The sequence below is a fragment of the Macaca nemestrina genome, chromosome 9 (genome assembly GCF_043159975.1).
Source record: "Macaca nemestrina isolate mMacNem1 chromosome 9, mMacNem.hap1, whole genome shotgun sequence".
Lineage (NCBI taxonomy): Eukaryota > Metazoa > Chordata > Mammalia > Primates > Cercopithecidae > Macaca > Macaca nemestrina.
The window spans coordinates 117,218,665-117,242,322 of NC_092133.1; the positions used below are offsets into that span (position 1 = coordinate 117,218,665).

Consider the following 23,658-nt stretch of genomic DNA (forward strand, 5'->3'; position numbering starts at 1 on the left):
TTTCTTGCTGTTTCAAAATGTTGAGTTTTCTTTTCTTGTACTCTGACCTGAATTATAAACTATTTTATTAGAAAACATTTCTGTCCCTCCTCCTTCTGGAGCTCCACCAGCACCACCTCTGGCACCACTTCTCCCAGTGAGCACTGTGATAGGTGAGATTGCATAGCCATTGCAGCCATTGAACTCACTTTACATAATTCATAATAAACTCCTCTGTGCTAGTAGAGTGCTAGCATTTATAGTTATTAGGTTGCAGGTGATAATACAAAGATTAAAGTATTAAATCTAATATCACTAACTTCTGGTGAAAGGCTTCTGCACTTACACGGTAAACAAATATAAAACAACTTTTTCTATAATATGAAATGCTTGGTTTATAACCAACTTAATGTGTTTTTTATTTGTTGTTTGTTTAGATTTTTCTAGTCTAATCCCCCCGCCCAGCACAAGTGAAACTTAATTTGGAACTCTCTGGTATATACAACAGTCAAAGGATCAGGGTGAAGGTGGGGACAGGAGGAGAAAAATTGAAAGGCAAATGATACATGTGGGATGGGGTACTCTGAGGCTTTCCTGTGAATCATAGTTTGAAAAACTCTGATATGGCCCAGTTTTTATGACATCTCAGGATGCCATGAAATAGTTTTCTCGATAAAATGCATTTAAATTGTTCACAAGTTAGGGATGACTGGACTGAGCATATAAGGAATTTTAAATGTATTTTAAATGTCAATGTAAAAACCATTGAGTCTAGAAATACACAATCACAGTAATCTGGGTAGAAATGGATAATGAGGTGTTCAAATAAGGAGAGCTGAGTTTCAGGTTAGGTGAAATAAAGCTGTCTAACAGCATATCTTTTCAAAACATCTGCACATACCAAGGAAAGGAGAGAAAGGAGGTAATAAAATGAAGACCCTTGGCTCAAGCCTGTAATCCCAGCACTTTGGGAGGCCGAGACGGGTGGATCACGAGGTCAGGAGATCGAGACCATCCTGGCTAACAGAGTGAAACCCCGTCTCTACTAAAAAATACAAAAAACTAGCCGGGCGAGGTGGCGAGTGCCTGTAGTCACAGCTGCTCGGGAGGCTGAGGCAGGAGAATGGCATGAACCAGGGAGGCGGAGCTTGCAGTGAGCTGAGATCCGGCCACTGCACTCCAGCCTGGGCGACAGAGCAAGACTCCGTCTCAAAAAAAAAAAAAAAAAAAATGAAGACCCTAAGAATAGAAATTGTTAGTAGAAAATCTGTGAGAAAAAAATGGCCTCAACCCAATTAATAATCAGGAGAATTAAAATTAAAACCACAGTGAAATACTATTTTATATCCAGCAGACAGGTTAAAAGGTAGAAGTTTGCTGGTATCAGTGTTGGTGAGGAAAGCAAATTGCTGGTGGGAGTTTATTAATGTGTACACTCACTTCAGAAAGTAATTTGTTGTTACCTAGTCAAGTTGAACATGTACCCTACCCTAGATTTATCAATTCCATTTCTACGTATTTACCCTAGAATACTAGGTCTCAAAATATGGTTAAGGGACCCCTGAGGATTACCAAGATCCTTTCATGGAGTTTTTGAGGTCAGAGCTCTATTCATTATTTGTCCTTTTCATTCTCATTCTGTTATAATTATATGGTGGAATTTTCTAGAAGCTGCATGAAGTATTGATAAAGTCATTGCTTTGACTTCTAATGAAATGTGTACTTGTGTATTCATATGTTTTAAAGATATATCAGTTTTAGTATCTAATGTAATTATCTACAGCTATAACCCATGTCAACAAAAGGCTTTTGGGGTTGTCTAAGAGTGGACCCTAAGACCAAAAAGTGTGAAAACTGCTGTCCTAGAGCAGTGGTTTTCAGAGTGTCATCCCCAGACAATCAGTATCTGGGAACTAGTTAGAAATACAAATTCACAGGTCCCTTCTAGGCCTAATTCAGTCTGGAAACTGAGGATGGGGCCAGCAGTCTGTATTATAACAAGCTGTCAGGCCGGGCACAGTGGCTCACGCCTGTAATCCTAGCACCTTGGGAGGCTGAGGCAGGCGGATTGCTTGATCCAGGAGATCGAGACCAGCCTGGGCAACATAGCAAGACTTCATCTCTGCAAAAAATACAAAAAATGTAGCCGGGCATGGTGGTGCATGCCCGTAGCCCCAGCTACTCAATAGGCTGAGGTGGGAGGATGGCTTGAGCCTGAAAGGTAGAGGTTGCAGACAGCTGAGATTGTGCCACTGCGCTGTAGCCTGGGTGACAGAATGAGACCCCATCTTAAACAAAACACAAGGCCTTAAGAAGAAATACTGATCAATGATGAAGTTTGAGAACCACTGTCCTAGAGATTCAGGAATTATATTTAGGAATGTTCATAGTGGTAGTATTGATAGCACAAATCTCAATAAAACCAAAATGTCTAATAGTGGTAGAATGGATAAATAAATTATGATATATTTACATACAAATAAAATAGCAAAAATGAATGACTGATATACATAGCCACATGGATGAATTTTTGAAAATATTATCAAGAAAAAGAGCAATTCAACAATATGTATAGATTCATTCTATTACAAAAGTTTATAAATTTGTAAAAACTATGTGTATTAAGGTTATATATGTGTATGTGTGTGTATATATATATATGGTAAAAACTATTTACAAAAGAAAGAAAATGTTTAACATATACCTTGTGGGGGTCAGAATCCAGGAGAGGAGCACCCAGGAAGCCTCAGTGATCTTGTTAATATTCGATTTCTTGAGCTGTATATATTATTTAGATTTTTTTATACACACCTGTATGTGTATAATTCACATGTATAACACATAATGATGCATATAAGTCGCACACCGTTTGGCATTATTTATTTTATGATAAAATGTTAAATTCTAAAATAGGCTCAGAATTGCTAAATGATTGGCTTTTTTTCTTGAATCACCAACAAAAATAACTCGGATTCTATACACTTTTTTATACAAGCCAGAGAAATGTAAAATCCTTTTACAGAGATTTCTATTAAAAATGGTTGGCTGGGAGTGGTGGCTCACACCTGTAATCCAGCATTTTGGGAGGCCAAGGTGGGAGGATTGCTTGAGCCCAGGACAAGACCACCCTGGGCAACATAGTGAGACTCTGTCTCTACAAAACATAAAAAATTAGCTGGGTTTGGCGGCGCTCTCCTGTATCCCCAGCTACTCAGGAGGCTGAGGTAGGAGGATTGCTTGAGTCCAGGAGGTTGAGGCTGCAGTGAGCTGTGATCCCACCACTCTACTCCAGCCTGGGCGACAGAGTCAGACTCTTTACCCAAAATAAAAAACTAAAAACAAAAACAGTTAAAGACTTACTCTTTTTTTTTTTTTTTTTTTTTTGAGACGGAGTCTTGCTCTGTCACTCAGGCTGGAGTACAGTGGTGCAATCTTGGCTCACTGAAACCTCCATCTCCCGGGTTCAAGTGATTCTCCTGTCTCAGCCTCCTGAGTAGCTGGGATTACAGGCGTGTGCCTCCATGCCTGGCTAATTGTTGTATTTTTAGTAGACACGGGTTTTCGCCATGTTGGCCAGGCTGATCTCAAACTCCTAAACTCAGGTGATCCGCCTGCCTCGGCCTCCCAAAGTGCTGGGATTACAGGCATAAGCTACCGCACCTGGCCCTTAAATGCTTATTTCTTGGCTCTCTGGAAAAACCTAGCTGTCCAAAATTACTTATTCACGAAGGCTTTTGAATAGACAATTATTTTTAAACTGTTTTCTTTTTAGAAAATGAGCACGTGGATGATTCAAATAATTAGTGACTGCCTATGACTTGGGAGTTCCAAAATGTTAGATCAGCACTTGTCTTAATGAACAACCTCTGCTGTATGGTTTTATCTAATACCTTGTGTGACCTCTAAGAATGATTAGACAACTGAATGAAGATAAACTAGGACGCTGGCTTTTTACTTACTCTGTCATTGTTTGTTGTTTAGATGGGGCAAGGAAAATAATAATAATCCCGAAGTTAACCTTGGAAAGTATAGTTAACTTTAGAGGCTTTGAACTCTATTAACATTTTAAATATGAAACTTTTGAAATGTTGGGAAAGATGGCACTTAATACAATGTTAAGTATTAATATTTTCATCAGTTTCATTATTAACTGATGAAAAAATATATATGAGCATGCTAATTTTTTTATTTTTAAAAAGCAGATGCTTTGGATGTACTGTGGAAAAGCAGCTCTCCAGGCATGGAGAAAGAGAATAGATTTTCTAAACAAAATTGCCTTAAAATGCCATATTTTATAGAGTCAAAAAATGTTCTGCTTTTGTCAGTTATAAAAATTTAATAGGGAAAATGTATGTTAATCTTAGAAATTTGGAGGTCTACAACAAATCTGACATTACATGAAAGTGCTTTGAAACTAGAAATGGTACTTTTCTTAAAAAATGATTTTACCTAATATGTATTGATACTAATAACTGCTAATTCAATAAAAACTCAAAAATACTAGTAAATAAAAATTTATTGTTTAACTTGGATTTGGCTAGATAGAGTCTTATAATGTGAATCAAAATTCTGAAAGTTTTGTCAGTGGAAAGGAAGAAGTTTGTAAACCAGACATGAATCTACTTATATCTAAAGACTGATGCTTTCTGCCTCACACTGTCTTTTGGTACTTATTTTATTGGAAAGACAGTTTACATATAAAAGCTATATATTTGAAAATGTACAAAAAATTATATATAATATTAGCAAAGTATCATTTGGGATTGTGTTTTTTAAAAGCTTGGGAATATTACTTATTTACTTTTACAGCTTTCCATGCAGCTGTTTTTTTTTCTCTCTGTTTTTGACTTTGGAGATAAAGTTACTTGATTTTTATCTTTACTTTTGTCTTTATTTTGTGCCTTGGTCTTGAAAAAGTAATAAATATTTCTTACTGAGGCCCCCTCCCGCTTTGTTCTGCCATCTAAGGTGATTACAATGCTCAAGTCTCTTTGTTGGTTGCCTTTGACTAATGCTTTTCAGCAGCCCCGGGCTCAGCTCCTGGTTCCCAGTATGGCACAATGACCAGGCAGATCTCTCGACACAACTCTACTACTTCTTCGACATCTTCTGGTGGATACAGACGAACTCCCTCTGTGACTGCTCAATTTTCTGCTCAGCCCCATGTTAATGGAGGTCCACTTTATTCTCAAAATTCAAGTAAGCTTGTGCTTTGCAGGCATACAGCAACAGTGGAGCTCCTTTTGAAGGAAATTATTTGAAACTGTTATTCTTGCCAGTGATAGACAACAATTGAAAACCATGCTGTTTCATGTTTATTTTTGTTTTAGGATTTTGTCCTTGAATCATACCATTTTAAGAGTAATCGCTTACCACTTTCTTTTCCAAAATTTAGACCTATCAAGTATATTTAACTAAATTTATCAAGACATGTCTATATTGAGTATACTAAAATTTTAAAATTTAACTTTAATATGCTATTTTATTACATAAGTAAAACTAGAGAACAAAAACATTGCAGAAATAGACTGAATTTATTGGCATGTTCGAGACAGCTTAGTAATGGTAAAATTAAAGACACAAACATTGTCAAAGTTTTCCTTTAAATTAATATAATGAAATTGCTGGCTATCACTTTTAAGGTCATTAACCTATTCAGAAATGAGTTCAAAACCAATTAAAACTGTTTGTGATGCCTGCTTAATTACTCTGTCTTTGAATAATTCTAATGGTGGGAATTTCTTCTGATTTCCTTCTGTTTACCTCAAATTGCACATCTCAACACTAATTGCAATCAGTGTTTAAAAGCTGATAAGAGAAGAAAATAGTTTTAGCATATAATGTTAGGAAGTTAGAATAATGTAGGGTAGTCATTAATATCACTTTCCATATTAAGATGTTCAGTGCAAAAAAGAAAACAAAATCAGAAATGAAACTGTTGTCTACCGGTTGCTTTTAGCTTACAGTTGTGCCTACTGGGCATAGACTGAGACAAGCTTTCCTACAGGGCTTTTGTGGCTCTTTCTAGAGCTACATGTTATTTTAGTTTATACAACAACACTTAATACTCAGTGAATTCTCCATATTTACATAGGAGGTTGCTTTAAGCTCTTTGCATTTATAATGAATGACTCGTATATGTGTCTTAAAGCAGAGTTAGGGGAAAGTGTTTTTTTGAGACGGAGTTTCACTGTTGTCACCCAGGCTGGAGTGCAGTGATGCATCTCGGCTCACTGAAACCTCCGCCTCCCAGGTTCAAGCGATTCTCCTGCCTCAGCCACCTGAGTAGCTGGGATTACAGGCGCCTGCCACTACACCTAGCTAATTTTTGTATTTTTAGTAGGGACAGGATTTCACCATGTTGGCCAGGCTGGTCTCGAACTCCTGACCTCAGGTGATCCACCCACCTCAGCCTCCCAGGATGCTGGGATTACAGGCGTGAGCCACGGCGCCCAGCCGAAAGTTCTCATTAGTTTTTTGTTTAAAATTTAAAGATAAATTATGTTATAGCAAAAATTCCTAAGAATTGAAAACCACTTTAGCAGAAATATCAAAATTCACGAGTAATCCCAAAATTTATATAGCTTTTATCCAGACTAAAATATTAAAGCTACTGAGAAGTGTTAAACTTCACTAAATAGGATTTTACCTAAGATTTGGTATCAAAAGGTAGCCAGTGTCTGTCTAAATATTCTAGATTATCTAATAATTCACTTCACTTGTTTTGTCAACTTTATTTTTTTCATATTCTGAATTTTTAGATCCCATCTTTTTGTTTATCATTTTCCTTTTCCCCACTTTAGACATTTAATTTACTCTGCAAATAGGATTTTTGGTGACTCTTTTATATAATACATAGTTTTATAGTTTTAGCAATGCCTGCGTGGATTATTTTCAAACAGGATACTTTAATTAATGACCACGTTCTTTTGAATATTGGAAAGCAAATTTGGCCTAAAATTTTAAATAAATGATTATGTTTTGTCAAATTAATTATCCTTCAATCTGAGTTACTGTTGGTGTTGTACTACTGGTAGTAGTATGTGAATGTTTTTAGTGTTTTGATGTGCACATTTTCCCTTCTGTCTAAATGTAGTAATGATTAGTATCTTCACAGCATAGCTTTTCTTTTTCATTACATACTAACCAGCATGGCTAGTTACTAAGAGTTGTTTCTAAACACTTTTTTAGCTTTGTGAGAGTTCTGTTTTTTAAGTCAAAACCTCTAACCTTTTATTTAAGAGCCTTCTATAGCATATTAGAATGAAATAGGATTGGTTTCATAGTGAATTGAATGTTATTTTTAGCTATACAATGAATATTAATGCACATAATTGCTTTGTTACTTCTTTGAACACTGAACTTCTTTCAAATTTTTATGCTTACCAACAGAATTTGCACGTTAGATTAATTGAAACAACCTTTTGATTAATCCTTGGTAACCAATAAATTGTTTTTCTCTATCAATTTAGTGTTACTACTTGGTGACTACCAACAGATTAGATTTTGCTATCGAGTCCTACTGACTTTTTCTAAGCAATCTTTGGCAATTACTTGTTAAAATGAGACAAAGTCACAAGCATATGAATGTTTACTTCTAGTGTATGTTATAATTTTTAATACATGAGTATTTGGTATTTCCTGTCAATTATGTCATCTCCACAAATACATGTGAATGTGTTTCAAGCTATCCAATGAGTTGTTAAAAATTAATGCAAAGAATTACATATTTTAACTTATTGGAGATCAGGTTTCCTTTTTCAGAACAGTGATAAGGTCACTTTTGAGATATCCCATGAAACTGAATGATTAACATGATATATTCCCTTGTAAATTTAGGACTGATATTTTTAAAAATAAAATTGCCAAATTAAATCACAACCTTGTTTTACAAACAAGAGTTTTTCCTGGAGAGCTGTGTGTGAATTTAGATATATAATAAGAACTGTCTTTAAAGGAAACCTGTGATTAATAGTTTTATTGATATATGAAATAAACAGCTATTATATATTTGTTTTATTTATTTGGGTCCCAATTTACAACATTACCTTAAAGCTAGACAAACCTGTTATAGTTATGGCAAAGACACAATATTCTGGAAACCTATGTAGGTATTTCATTGTTACCTATTTTAGAAGTCTTTCCTTATAATTTGAAAATTTTATTTTACCAAATAAAGTGAGTGTGATGGTAAATTTAAATCTTTCCCAAACAATATAACATTAGGATCAAATTAAGTATATTTGTTCTTTTATAAAATTAATTAATTGGCTAAGCACAACTTGGCCTTTAGGTTTGCTTGTGGGAAATGTACTCGAAGGTTCTGCAGGTTTTTGTTTTGTTTTTTGTTTTGTTTTGTTTCATTTGCAAACTGTTCTTTGCATACTTATGTTTGTGGTCCTTGTAACTGACTTCTGCTTTTTGTTTGTTTCCTTTTCTTTCCTTTATCTGTTTTACTTCCCCCATACTGTGTTGTTGCTACCAGTTTCTATTGCTCCACCCCCTCCCCCTATGCCTCAGTTGACTCCACAGATACCTCTCACAGGCTTCGTGGCCAGGGTGCAGGAAAACAGTAAGTTTGGAAAAACTGAGCTATGGAAGAGTAGAGGCTGTCTCCTTATAGCATGCATGGCTGACGATGAGTCATCGTTTTCCTTACTTTTATTGAGAAGCTAATCTTATCTTGAAAATAGGTGCAGATATGTTACTGAAACTGAAGAGCACGGTCTTCAGTTTTTTCTCTTTGTGTGCATGGTTACTGACCCATATAAATTTCAAAGCTGCAGTTTTCTTATGTCTTTACATGATCCTAAAACAGGAGATCTGATCTTTACATAATCTCAAGGAAAGAATAATCAAACACAAAAATTCAAATTGTATGGGAACTTTTAGCTTCTAATATTTATTAGAATTAGAAAGCATATTTTATTTTAATAAATTTATCAAGATATAGGTAGATATACTATGAGCTTAAATTTAATATGAAATTGGGGCAGGTTTTCCCCCCTTAATTACAAAAAAATTTTAGGGAAAGCTTTGTAGCCTCAGATTTTCGTACATACATGATATTGAATCTACGTAAAGGTTCATTGTTTGGATAAGATTGAATGGCCAAGAATAAGTAAATTACATTGATGCTATCCATTTCAGGGTGAGTGATAAGCAATTTAGCATCCTTTTCACATTTTGGCTACATCCAGGCCCACGAAGATTGTTTCTGAATATGAAAATCAGTTAACTTTTTTAGTTCTTCTCTTGAATGAAGTTCAGGGATTTTTTTTTTTTTTTTTTTTTTTTTTTTGGCGGGCGGGGGGGAAGTTATTTTGGATATATAGCTTTAATCAGGATAGACTAATTTATATTACTGCCTGATTACTTTTGAAATTCCAGAAGATGTATAATCCTAACTGCATGATCACAGTGAATGTTATATAAAGTGAAAAATACCACTATTTTACTGAATTATAATATGCTAGAATAGCATATTGATGGTAATGTGGTCTATTTTTAATTTACTTCATTTGGACCATCACCATGAAAATAAATCTCAGGATGGTTTGAACAAATGAATAACCCACTTGCCCAGCCTATCCTCCAAGACGATATATTGTGGCAAATTCCATTCTTCAGCTTTTGCTGACCCTGTTATGTTATTCTCCCCATTCCCTCCCTTCTGCCAGTCAAATATTTGTGTACTCGATGTTATGTGCCAGGCTCTGTGAAAAATACCAGCAGTTTAAGACAAAAGCCCCTTCCTTCAGGAAATGTGTGATCCAATTGGCTTGTTATATATAAAATGTTGTTTCGTAATGTTGACATTTCTGAGTGTAAGCCATCCTTACTGTTAATATGTGTTTGAAAACCCTAATGTGTGCAAACCTTTAAAAAGATATGAATAATCAGCCTGGGCAACACGGCAAGACCCTGTCTGTACAAAAAATAAAAAATTAGCCAGGTGTGGTGGCATGTGCCTGTAGTTCCAGCTACTAGGGAGGCTGAGGCTGGGGCATCATTTGAGTCCAGGACGTCAAGGCTGCAGTGAGCCATGATCGCACTACTGCACTCCAGCCTAGGAGTGCAAAAATAAATAAATAGAGTGCAAAAATAAATAAATGCATGGATGGATGGATAGATAGAAGTGAATCTTATTTTTAAAAATAAATGAGTAAGGGTAAACTGCTGGTCATTAATGCTGCAGAGTTTAAAGACAGACAGTGCGAACTTTTGAACTGCCATACCACTAACAATTATTAGGAAATAATTTAAAATAGTCATAATGCACATCAGTTTTGTGAGTCCAATGGTGACTGACTAGCTATTTGGTAAATCTTTTCTTTATATAGAAATCCAGTATTAGTGTGCATTATTCTAGGCATGTGTGGTCTTTGCTAAAGAGGCTCTTGGTATTAGTTCTTTTTACCAAACATACGAACTTGGGTCAGTGATTCTCCTTGTGCCACAGATTCCCTAACTTTATTTGGTTTCTGTTTTCTTTGAAAGTATGTTAGGAAGATTGGTGTTAAAATATGTATCAGTACTTTAAATGTTTTATGAAGTACAAATTTTATGTGTTCTTCTCTTAAATACCCAGTTTATTATGACACTCAAAGTGGGTGATAATGAATGCATGTAGCAGTTAGCCTATTAATAAGTGTTTCAATTTAAGATACCAGCCTCTAAAAAAGTCAGCAGTGTGTTTGCATCTCTTTATGATTATGCAGAGAATTAGATTAACCAAGACTTCTGCCATAATTTGAAGATAAGACATGTAGATTTACAACAGTTGGACATAAAGACAATTTCGTGAAAACATTGAACTAGTGTGATAAATCGAGAGTAAATTCAAAGTACCCACATATATAATTTACACAGTAAGCCAAACTAAGGATATGAACTATGGCTGTTCGATGTTAGGAGGGGTCCATACCCATTTTCCTGTCCTCAATAATATTAAAAAGTTTTATAGAGGAAGTTATGGACAACGATAAAATGGATCTAGGAATGAGGCAGAAAATTTAATTGTAGACCCGTTTGATAGGTATTAGAGTGAGCATTACCATACAAGATTTGTTTTCTAATAGCCCTTTCATCCCTCAAGAGGATAAAATAGAAATCACAGCATTGAAGTGGTTATGAAAATAGGGTCATTATCTGCAAATATTTTAAACCTGGAGCCCTTGGTTGTATATTCAGCACATTATTCCCAGGAGGGTAAACGTTTAAACCTGTATGACAAATAGATTACGGCTGATTTCTTTGATCACGTAAATAGCCCCAGAAATTGGCATTTGATTTAGTGTGTTTGTATTATGAACTTCTCCCCTGCAGGAATTATATAATTCCTGTATCAATCTGTATGAAAACATTTTCATATGTCTTTTGAACTTTTAAAGAATTTTATGGATCAGAAATTTAAGTTAAGCACTAGTTGGGTTCCAGCTTTGAATTCTTTAAGTAATAGGAGCATTTTTACCTGATATTATGCTAGTTCATTGAACAGAGCTCTAGCCTGACATTTTCCCATTTCCCTGTTTACACCTTTGACTATGTAAAGCACACACATATATACTGACCACGACCATCTAGAGTTTGAGGTATGAGTCATTTTTATTGTTTTGTTTACTATAAGTTTCTTTTTGTTTGTTTTTTTAATTACATCTTCAACACTTTATGTTTAAATCTTAATTGTTGATGTATTCTTAGAAAATTGAATCTTTAGGATCTAGGCTTGCCCTCATCCCGTGCTTATGTTTTACTAGCAATAACGCAAAATTTTAGCTTGCTTTCTACAAAAAAACTGATTATGAATATAAACATTTTTAAAAATATTCAATTAGATTTTCTACTGGTTGGGGATTCTTTCTCCATTTTTTCAACTTGTAAAATGTAAATAACAGAGTAGAAAATCTATACACAGAAGCAGACCTAATACCACCAACTTTAACTTTCTCTCCATCAAAACAAACAATAATCAGCAAAGAAACAAAAATCTGTCCATGGGAGACTCAATTTTTAGGGAACCAAAGCTGTTTCAAGCCAAAATCGGGCATGAATGAGCAGAGTGAAAAGTGATCAAACCATTAATGTAATGTTACTCATATCGTTTACTGCAGTCCAAATGACAAAAGTGACATAGATTTAGTTTAGGTTGTTAACATTTGTCCCGATCTGAACCTTGGAATAAGGAAACTACTCCTATAATCCTTATAAAAAGAGACATTGTCTCCTAACACCCTGCATTCATTAATTTGTAATACTTCCAGATACACTTATTTTTAGCTCATTTTGTTATTTTTAAATGATTCTTGAGTAGCATAAACTTTAACACACCAAGCTTTTATTTCTAATCATTGCATGTTTTATTATAGTGCATGCTGTACTTAAGTTAGAGCTTTCTTAAATTCTGTTAACTTATAACTTTCCATCTAGACTTATTTGTGATTCAAATCAATCATATGAATCTTTTTAGTTGCTGATAGTCCAACTCCACCGCCACCACCTCCACCAGATGACATTCCCATGTTTGATGACTCTCCACCTCCCCCCCCACCACCTCCAGTGGATTATGAAGATGAGGAGGCTGCAGTAGTTCAGTATAATGATCCATATGCAGATGGGGATCCTGCTTGGGCCCCCAAGAATTATATTGAGAAAGGTAAGGTACAATCATTGAATTGATGTGAAGGAATATAACCTAATTGTAGAAATTTAGGACTATAAAGAACATCTAGTCCAATGTTTCTCAGCCTTTTAAACTGCCTTACCAGCCAAGATGATTTACTTAAACCTTACTTCCTAAGCTTTGTATTATTCCCAGTGTACAGGGTGATTCTTTCTTTGTATTTTAAATTAAAATTGCAGTGTTAGATTTGCTTTCAAACTACATATGTGTTCAGCTGAAGATTAACTTGCTGGATGGCATTTTGTAGATGAAAGAGCTAAGGCACAAAAATGGAGTTATATGTAATTAGTAAAGATTTTAAAAGTTCTGTCAAGCTCTGTTGATGACCTTTCATATCTAAATATAGATGGTCCCTGAATTACAATGGTTCAGTTTAGGATCTTTTCAACTTTATGATGGTACAAAAATGATATGCATTCAGTATGCTTCTCAACTTATGATGTAGCTTTGTCTGGATAAACCTGTTATAAGTAAAAAATGTAAGTTATAGGTTGAAAACGTACTTTCAATTTACAATATTTTCCACTAAACAGTGGGTTTATTGGGACATAACCCCATCATATGGAAGTGGAGGAGCATCTGTCTTTAAAAATTTATTAGTACTATCCTGAGAAAAGCCTCAATTAAGGCGTCAGGTGATTTTATAAAAGAGAAGACAAATTACCAGGATTATATTTCATGAAACTATGAACTACTATAAAGTCGTAATTTACCTACAGTACCCAATATTCACTGTAATTATCTATTAAGAAATATAGATGGGGAAGAAACAAATCCTGTTTCTAGTTTTTATTTTTTCATCTAGTTCTGTGCTATTTTAAAATCTGTATTTCTTTTTGCAGAAATGGGAATCAATTAAAAATAAAATCAAATCTGTATTTCTATAGAGTTCTGAAAAATGCTTGTAATTTAGTTGAACACTTTTGGTTGCCTTTGATAGATTTCCTTCTATTGACTTTATTGGGTTAACAGTCTTTAAGCAAGTAGCTGTAGCTCTTGAGACCAGCAGCATTCTTTCCTGCCCAAGTTTTGGATATGTGGCAAAAGTAAATTTGTTTTCCTTTTATATTTTTTTATTTTTTGAGGTGGAGTCTTGTTCTGTCTCCCAGTGTGGAGTGCAGTGGTGCGATCTTGGCTCACTGCAACTTCTGCCTCCCGGGTTCAAGCAATTCTCCTGCCTCAGCCTCTTAAATAGCTGGGATTACAGGTGCCCGCCACCACGCCCAGCTAACTTTTATATTTTTAGTAGAGACGGGGTTTTGCCATGTTGGCCAGCCTGGTCTTGAACTCCTGACCTCAAGTGATCCACCCATCTCAGCCTCCCAGTTGTGGGATTACCGGTGTGAGCCACCACTCCTGGCCTTATATTTTTAAACGGTAAATAATTTACATATTGTTAAGAAAGTCTTAAATATTCTACTTTAGATTCCCATATACCTTCAAATAGAGAGCTGTTGTTACTTATGAGGATGATAAACTTGAGTGGCCTTGAAATGTGTTTTTACCCATATTTTCTTTCTTGGTAAAGCAAATAAAATGGGACCATATTTATAGAAGTTGACAAATTTGGAATGACATATCGGGTAATATACTTGATAGTAGAGGATTAAAAAGTATCTTCCCAAGAACTAGGGGTGAGCATACTTTGTTTGGTATAAAGCCAGATGGTAAATATTTTAAACTTTGCTGGCTATACAGTCTCTGTCACAACTACTCAGTCCTACTGTTGTAGCGTAAAAGAGGACATAGTACATGAGTAAGTAGATGTGGCCATATTGCAATAAAACTTTATTTACAAAAAATGCAGTGGTTTGGATTTGTCCATGGGCCATGATACACTTTAGATTGCTTTCCACAGCAGTTTGCAAAGGAAGTGAATATAGGCTGAGCATCCCTATCTGAAAGTCCCAAATTCAAAATGCTTCAAAATCCACAATGAGTTCCAACATGATGCCGCAAGTGGAAAATTCCACACCTGACCTCATGTGATGGGTCACAGTCAGAACGCAGGCACATGACACAGTTTATTCAGTGTTCCCAAGGGAAAAATAAAATTACCTTCAGGCTATGTGTGTAAGGTGTATGTGAAACAAAAATGAGTTTTGTGTTTAGACTTGGATCCCATCTCCAAGATAGTATCTCATTACCTATATGTAAAATTCCAAAGTCTGAAAAAAAAACCCAAATCCAAAGCAGTTCTGATCCCAGGCATTTCAGATAAGGGTTACTCAACCTGTATCTTGAACTGAAAAGAATTACAGACACCACAGAATTGCCACGTTCTCTAAATATTAATTAAAATCCTTTGAAGTAAGTAAATATTCTTTTTAAAAAATCTGGGAACAGTACCTTAAATTAGCATGGGTCCTTGAATGAGTAGGATGTGATTTACCTTCCAGTGACTGTGTATTTTCAAATTAGATAGCTTGGGTTGTTACCTGGTTTACTGAATGGCTATGCAGCTTTGCCTGATAATTATTTCGAAAAGCGGTGCTTTGTATATGATAGGCACTTGGTATTTGAATGAATTGAAACATCTAATAAATTCTGAAGTTCAGAGAGCTTTCTTAAAGTGATTGACAGAACCTATTGACCTGTTCAGTCTAATCAGATTGTCATTTGACTCTTAAGATTAAGCCAATGATATAAGTACATGGTTGGCACTGACCTACTTATATTGATAGATACAAAAATTAAGAAATCTTCATAAAAATGGTTTTGCTGTGCTATATATTTAATTGGCTTTGTCTTAAAATTCAAGTAAATGTTGGATATAGTGCATTCATGTGATATTTTAACTCTTTTTTCCATAGTTGTTGCAATATATGATTATACAAAAGACAAGGATGATGAGCTGTCATTTATGGAGGGTGCAATCATTTATGTTATAAAGAAGAATGATGATGGCTGGTATGAAGGAGTCTGCAATCGAGTGACTGGTCTGTTCCCTGGGAACTATGTTGAATCAATCATGCACTATACTGATTAATTTTTTTTTTTTTTTTTTTTTCTTTTAAAGTAGATTCTTATTACTCAGTCATACTGTGGGACAATTATGGTTAACAGAACTGTCTTAATATGTTTTAAAATGTGCCCATATTTTCAGAACATGCTGTTTTATTGGTAAATTGAATGTCTACCTGTAAGCATAAATCTTTGAGGCAGTTTGTGTATTGCTAAATAGCAATTTATACAAGAAGCTGTCCATAACTGATTATGCTTATGTGCTTACTTACACATTTTTAACTTTATGACCAGCCTAAATATTCTGGGGGAAGTGGGGTATAATATTTAACGAATCATTATTCAGATTGTACCATTACATGTTTCAGTGCAGCATGATTACTAACGCTATGTCAGACTAATATTAAAATCAGAAAATTTAAATGCTGGTGCTGGTCAGACTTTTTTTGTTAGATTCTCTCATTTAAAAAAATACTGTTTGTTTAAAGCATGCATAAAAATTTATGTATTGAAATATACTTAAAAATTCCAAGATGCTTCCCATTTGTGTAATATTTACCTGGAGGACTCATACTTAGGTGTCTTAACATGAATTGAGTCTCCAAGGGTCTCCATGTGAAACAAAAGAAGCAAAAAGAGAATTATCTGTAATGTTGTAATTTGTACCTAAGTTTTTTAATGAGTGAAATTTGCATTATAAATTTTTTCCATTCATAAATACATAAGTGAACCAAAGGTTTTTGTCCTTTCCTTCACTGGTTTGCTTTAAAAAAAAATAAAAGATAATGATTTATTGCAGAATTATGGTTCTATTTTCTCAATATGTTAACTTGGAAAAAAATTTTAGCCTTATCTTAATCTGTCCCAACAGCAATGTGACGGGTTTTTGCAGATTCAAAATCTGCAATGGTTATTTACAAGTCAATCTACTGAATTCCTTTTTTAAAGAATCTTTTGAAGCTAAGAAAATGTGTCAAATTGTGTGCATTCATTCTGTAAGTAAAATTCGTAAGGATTGCCATGTCCTTCAGTTTTGCAGTGGACTGTTGTACACTGGTTCAATGAAAGGAAGTTAAAAGTACCTTTTACATATTGTAAAAGTGGATACAGTTGATTTGTGAATAGGCACTATTTAATCCATTACCTGGCACTAGCAACATTAGAATTTTAAAATAAAATAATTGGGAAAGAAGGTGGGTCATGTATTAATCAGTGAACAGAGATTTACCTAATGAACAGACTTGTATTGTCTTTTGACATAATCAAAATGCAACACATGCACTTTGTGTGTCTCCTCTTAATTTAAGGGAGGGCTGAGGGATGTTTTCTCTTCTTGTGTATAATTCTATATTGCTTAGGGTATTAAAGTAGAGCACTCAAGTGTGGGTTTCTGTGTTATTGAGGATTTGTTTGGAATTCAAATTACAGTTATGTACTGGACGTTACAGACTTGTAACACCATAGTGAATGGTAAGACTAGTGCAAAACAGTTATTTCTGAAAATTAAAGACCATTACTGCTACCAAATCAATGTGACTATTTCATACGCATTTTGCCTTTGTTAATTTTAAACAAAGTATCATTAGTGATCAGCTAGCTACCTTCTACTTTCCATTTTTGAAGTGGATTGTTCTCTTAATTTGTATATAACCTGTTGTCTAAATTTTATGTACAGTCTTTTATAATAAACCATTCTCCTATATGAAACTTTGGATACTGTTAAAATATAACTAATGTGGACTTCAATGCAGACTTCACATTTTTCTCATCTTTACTCCCACAGTAAATCAAGACAAACCATTTGAATTTTAACATCGATTATTTATTTGTGTAATGGCCTTACATGTGGATATTAACAGTGTAAACAATACCACATATAACCATCAAGATACCTCGATTATAATTTATAGGACTAGAATGACAGATTCAGATGGTTTAATTACATTTAAAAAGTTTTCTGAAAAACCTTTTGCAATAAAAAAAATAAATTGCCCATCAATAAGTTTGATATCTTTTAAAATGATTTTTGGTTATCTGCACATGAAGCAAACAAAGTGTATTCCACAAAATTCTTTAGGCACAGTCTGGTAAGGTAGCTGCCAGAAAGAACAGAAAGAGTTGTCATTTATCTCTTGTGAGGACAATTTCTGAAAGTTGAATGAGGGCATCTCTTTCTGGGGATGGTCGAAGTTTACTGATCTCTCTTATTGCTTCATGGCAGTACTGCTGGGCGAGGTAGGTTGTTTGTTGCACACCATCACTCTACGAGATACAGAACAAAACAGAACAGATGCCTGTCACTGACTGAATCAGCATTTTAACTTCCTGCTATAATAAATGAACACATAGTTTTGAGATCAGATGAGCTGAGGGTTACAGTTTCAACAGTCAAACTACATCTCTAATGTTCTTTTCCCGACTCGTAGTGCTAACTTCCTTTAGGCCTTTTTCTCATATTGAAGCAAATTTTTATTCTATTAGCATGTAAAACAACTAGCTCATCAATATTACGTGGTCATCCATTTTCCCCTTTTACTTGACTTTCTCAAAAGTTCTACATAAAAAGTATTGTTATACATTTAAATGTAAAAAAAACACAAGTAAAACTTATAAAGAATAAAGACATAACAAAATGAAAGTACAGAGGGTTTATGAAGAAAGTCAGGTTCCTTTCTTCCAAAGGCACTCACTCACTTTATCCATTAGTTTTTCTTTTTCTGTTTTTTTTTTTTTTAAGACAGGGTCTCACTCTGTCACCCAGACTGGAGTGCACGGCGTGATCTCAGCTCACTGCAACCTCTATCTCCCGGGTTCAAGCAATTGTCCTGCCTCAGCCTCCCAAGTAGCTGGGACTACAGGCGCATGTCACCACACCCAGCTAATTTTTGTATTTTTTTTTTTTTTTTGAGACAGAGTTTTGCTCTTGTTGCCCAGGCTGAAGTGCAATGGCACGATCTCGGCTCACTACAACCTCTGCCTCCTAGGTTCAAGCAATTCTCCTGCCTCAGCTTCCCTAGTAGCTGAGATTACAGGCATGTGCCACCATTCCTGGCTATTTTTTTTTTTGTATTTTTAGTAGAGACAGGGTTTCTCCATGTTGGTCAGGCTGGTCTCGAACTCCTGACCTCAGGTGATCCACCCACCTCGGCCTCCCAAAGTGCTGGGATTACAGGCATGAGCTACCACACCCAGCTAATTTTTTTTTTTTTTTTTTTGTATTTTTTTTTTTTTTTTCTTTGAGACGGAGTTTTGCTCTTGTTGCCCAGGCTGGTCTCAAACTCCTGGCCTCAAGTGATCTGCCCACCTTGGCCTCCCAAAGTGCTGGGATTACAGGTGTGAGCCACCTTGCCCAGCCTAGTTTTTATTTCTTGATTGCCAGTTTTAGTTATTATCTGTTACCTTTTTATTAAGATGAGGATTTAGCCCTCCCATATTGTGCCTCCTGATCATGACACTGCTGTCTTTAGTTGTTTTGTTGATTGCTTCTGTTAGGTAGCATCAACTTCTGATTTTATCTTGTATGAGCTCCTGTCCTGTCCTTTAACTATACTATTAGACTATGGATATTTACATTCTATTCTGTAACCATGTTTTAAAATATTGGTTCTTTCTAAAAGCCAAATACTAATAAAGTATCATTTCTATGATGTAAAAATATTTACTGCAGAATCAAGTCATATACTATAATTCTATTTCCTTCTCCATGGCTCATGATCCCTCTGACATTTATTATTTATTTATTTATTTATTTATTTATTTATTTATTTTGAGACAGAATCTTGCTCTGTTGCCCAGGCTGGAGTGAAGTGGTGTGATCTTGGCTCACCACAACCTCCGCCTCCCAGGCTCAAGGGATTCTCGTGCCTCAGCCTCCTTAGTAGCTAGGATTACAGGCGTGTGCCACCACGCCTGGCTAATGTTTGTATTTTTAGTAGAGACGTGGTTTCACCATGTTGGCCAGGCTGGTCTCAAACTCCTGACCTCAAGTGATCCACCCGCCTCGGCCTCCCAAAGTGCTGGCATTACAGGCGTGAGCCAGTGCGCCCAGACCCCTCTGACATTTAGAAATAGAATATTCCTAACACTGTGGTTGAAAGAAATCTGATTTTCTATACCAATTGCTCAAAACATGACACATTTAATTTGCTGTTCCTTTTTGTACAGAAGCCTGCCTTCTCTCAGTGTTTTCCACACATTTTGCTGAAGTACATCTGCAAATAACCTACCCAGAAAGTGTTCACGCAGGCCAGGTGTGGTGCTCACGCCTGTGATCCCAGCATTTTGGGAGGCCGAGCTGGGCGGATCACGAGGTCATGAGATCAAGACCACAATGGCCAACATGGTGAAACCCCCGTCTCTACTAAAAATACAAAAATCAGCCGCGCATGGTGGCGGGCGCCTGTGTTCCCAGCTACTCAGGAGGCTGAGGCAGAAGAATCACTTGAACCCGGGAGGCGGAGCTTGCAGTGAGCCGAGATGCACCACTGCACTCCAGCCTGGCGACAGAGCGAGACTCCGTCTCAGAAAAATAAAATAAAAAAGTGTTTATGGGAAGTCAGTGTTTTAGTCCCGATGTGTGGTGACTTTCTTTTGCCTTCAGATTTAATGGATCTTAGGTTTAAAATGTTTAATCATTATTTGCAAGACCTTCCTCCACTGCCTTCTAGCACCCAGTATTTTTGCTATTCATTGAGCCAGTTTTGACACCTTTTTCTTTTTTTTTTTTTTTTTTTTTTTTTTTTTTTTTTGAGACGGAGTCTTGCTCTGTTACCCAGGCTGGACTGCAGTGGCCGGATCTCAGCTCACTGCAACCTCCGCCTCTCGGGTTCACGCCATTCTCCTGCCTCAGCCTCCTGAGTAGCTGGGACTACAGGCGCCCGCCACCTCGCCCGGCTAGATTTTTGTATTTTTTAGTAGAGACGGGGTTTCACCATGTTAGCCAGGATGGTCTCGATCTCCTGACCTCGTGATCTGCCTGTCTCGGCCTCCCAAAGTGCTGGGATTACAGGCTTGAGCCACCGCGCCCGGCTTGACACCTTTTTCTTGCATAAGTGACCACTTTTTAATTTTCTTCCCGAAATACTTGTTACATGATGGCACCGGTCCTTGTAGCTCTTCTTATTTTCACTATTTCCCCCTTTCTGTTTTACACTTGGGAGGATTTCCTCAATTTCACATTGCAGACGTTCTCTGGAGTTTGCTCTGCAGTCATTTCCAGTTTCTTAGAACTTGCTCTTACTCATTTAAAAAGTCTGATCCTGTCTTGTTTTGTGAATGTGGTATATTTTTGGATCCTCCTATTTATGTTTTTCCTGAGTTTTTTTCCCCCCCCCTGTTATTTTAGTCCCACTCTTTTGTTCAGCAAGCTTTAGTCAACTTATTTGTAACCCTGAGTTGTCTATTCACATTTAATGAGGGAATAGGACTAGAAGCTATGTGGGTGAACAGGGAGCTAGAATTTTGGAGAATTTGTTCAGAGAACATTCCCGTGGATTTTTGTTTTCCCTAAATGCGTTTCTGGCTAGGATTGCTGGAACTTTGCTATTTTCCATAGGTGCTACTATTAATTTCCCTCTTTTCAGTTCCACCTCCCACTCCAGCTTTCAATAATACCATTATTTCTGAAGCCAGAACCTCTCCCAGGGATATTGACTTTTATCAGCTCCAGCTCCCTCCCATAGTTTTTAATAGTACTTTTAAACCATTCTCCAAAAAAGCCAGTAACCCATAGTGAATGATGAGGCTTAACAGCATAGTCAGTTAAAAGAGAAAAATAACCTTTTAGGGGTTGGGGGTTGCTTTTTAAATGTTTTAAGAATCAGAACGGTAATTATTTGGAAGTCTTTCAGGTACCACACTAAGTACGGATCTCACGGCACACTTGCTTTGTAACAATGTTTTTGCTCACTCCGACTCATCCAGATCTGTTGGCTGCAAATGATGGTGAGCTTGGAAATGGCTCATTCTCAAGAGAGTCAGTCACCAAAACTCAAGTCATGCAAAGAGATGTGGCTTCCACAGAAAGCTTCTGAAGATATGTGGCAATATATTTAAAACAAGCCACTAGCCCCTAAACAGGGTTAAATGGTTCTCCCTTTAAAAGAAAAATGTTTGTATAAATGTATAGTTTGCCTATGTTGGTTTAATTGTTTTCAATGATCATGTCTTTAGTCACACTTTTATAACAGGTAGGACAGACTAGGAAAGCCCAATTAGGAGTAGCCCATTGCAGCAGTGCAGCTGCAGCCCACGTGGGGTCACGGATGGGGACACGGATGAGGCTGGGGCTGAGGCTGGGTGACTGGGGGCCTAGTGATTCTGCTGATGGACACAGGGAAGGCTGGTTCCACACCACTCTGCTTCAACACTAACAGTTCACCAGAATCACTTAGGTACCTTTTACCAGACATTAATATCTGTGCCTTACCCAAGACCAGTTAAAACAAAATATTTCCTAAGTAGTCTAGAAGAGAAATGAAAACAAAAAATCTGAAAAACGAGTTTTCCCTTCTCAGTTTTTGTCACATCAAGAGTTGACCAAACAGTCTTGTATCTGTAATTTAATGTTTACATTTTTGGATTAAAGGACTTTGCCATGTTGTTCCTGCTGCTGCCTTTCTTTTAAAAATAGTCTTACCTGTAACACATACTGTCGAGCTCTGTCTACATCTCCCGGCAAACTGAACCTTCGCATGATCATAGCATTCATTTCTGGGAACTAAGAAAAAAGAGAGAAAATCTGTTTATTTCTCTTGGGGGAAACAAGTGTTCTAACACTAGTTTGTAACAATAGGAAATAAGAAACAACAAAAATGTAATTAAATGTCTAAATGATGTGGGGGAGCAATAAACTGTGGCAACAAAAGCTGAGCTAAGAGGCATCCACTGTCTATGCCTAGGCACTGTGGTGGTGTACAGGAGGAGAGACACTAGTCCTTGTTTATTCTGATGTTTTATCCTAGTCCAACATTGAGTAAGAGAGGCAGGAGGAATAAAGTACATCTCAACAACAACATGGTTCTGGCTGGGTGAGGTGGCTCACGCCTGTAATCCCAGCACTTTGGGAGGCCGAGGTGGGCGGATCACCTGAGGTCAGGAGTTTGAGACCAGCCTGGCTAACATGGTGAAACTCTGTTTCTACTAAAAATATAAAAAAATTAGCCGGGCGTGGTGGTGCACGCCTGTAATCCCAGCTACTCAGGAGGCTGAGGCAAGAGAATTGCTTGAACCCTGGAGGCGGAGGTTGCAGTGAGCCGAGATTGCGCCACTGCACTCCAGCTTGGGCAACAAGAGTGAAACTCCATCTCAAATAAAAAAATAAAAAACAACATGCTTGGTAAACTTGAAATTGTATCAGGATCGCCTGTACTGCTTGTGGGGCCTCTCCCCCAGTTTCTGATTGAGTAGGGGTGGAGCCTTGGCATGCATTTCTAACAGATTCCCAGGTGACACCAGTATCTCTGGTCTCTGCCAACATTTTGCGAGTCACTGGCCTAGGATGAGGATGGGAATTAGGCATTCTACTCTAAGTACTAAATTGATTACCAACTGAAAGCTATTGAGGTTTCTGAGCAGAGAGCATTACGTACAGAGCTCTGCCTTAAGCAGTGTGTACAGTGGATCTGAGCAGTGGTGCATGACACTGACTGCATACTGGGATCAGCTGGGGAGGTTTTTGTGTTTTTTTTTTTCTTCTGAGATGGAGTTTCGCTGTGTCGCCCAGGCTGGAGTGCAATGGCACGATCTCAGCTCACTGCAAACTCCGCCTTCCTGGTTCAAGCGATTCTCTGCCTCAGCCTCTTGAGTAGCAGGGACTACAGATGTGCGCCACCACACCTGGCTAATTTTGTATTTTTAGTAGAGACAGGGTTTTGCCATATTGGCCAGGCTGGTCTTGAACTCCTGACCTCAGGTGATCTGTCCACCTCAGCCTCCCAAAGTGCTGGGATTACAGGTGTGAACCACTGCATCTTGCCTGGGGAGGTACAGTTGCCTAGATCCTGTTCCCAGAGATTTTGATTATATTGGCTTGG

The 23,658-nt window shown here is 36.8% G+C and overlaps 2 protein-coding genes across 20 annotated transcripts in view; one reads left to right on the plus strand and one right to left on the minus strand.

Annotated features, from left to right (window-relative positions):
- Window positions 1-15,671, plus strand: part of LOC105480002 (abl interactor 1) — a 116,071-nt gene extending 100,400 nt beyond the window's left edge. For 2 of the 16 annotated variants that reach the window (XM_011738401.2, XM_011738403.3), the window contains 5 exons: window positions 72-152; window positions 5,002-5,178; window positions 8,465-8,551; window positions 12,449-12,634; window positions 15,475-15,671. In XM_011738401.2, the coding sequence (XP_011736703.1) occupies window positions 72-152; window positions 5,002-5,178; window positions 8,465-8,551; window positions 12,449-12,634; window positions 15,475-15,650 (707 nt within the window). In that variant the 3' untranslated portion in view covers window positions 15,651-15,671. The remainder of the gene's footprint in view (window positions 1-71; window positions 153-5,001; window positions 5,179-8,464; window positions 8,552-12,448; window positions 12,635-15,474) is intronic. The other 14 variants (XM_011738404.2, XM_011738407.2, XM_011738405.2 and 11 more) reach the window with 9 other exon arrangements.
- A 1,633-nt stretch (window positions 15,672-17,304) lies between these two features.
- The window catches only part of LOC105480001 (decaprenyl diphosphate synthase subunit 1), a 51,889-nt gene continuing 45,535 nt past the window's right edge, over window positions 17,305-23,658 (minus strand). For all 4 annotated transcript variants that reach the window (XM_011738400.3, XM_024792252.2, XM_024792257.2 and 1 more), the window contains 2 exons: window positions 22,263-22,343; window positions 17,305-17,887 (listed from right to left, as the gene is read on the minus strand). In XM_011738400.3, the coding sequence (XP_011736702.1) occupies window positions 17,747-17,887; window positions 22,263-22,343 (222 nt within the window). In that variant the 3' untranslated portion in view covers window positions 17,305-17,746. The remainder of the gene's footprint in view (window positions 17,888-22,262; window positions 22,344-23,658) is intronic.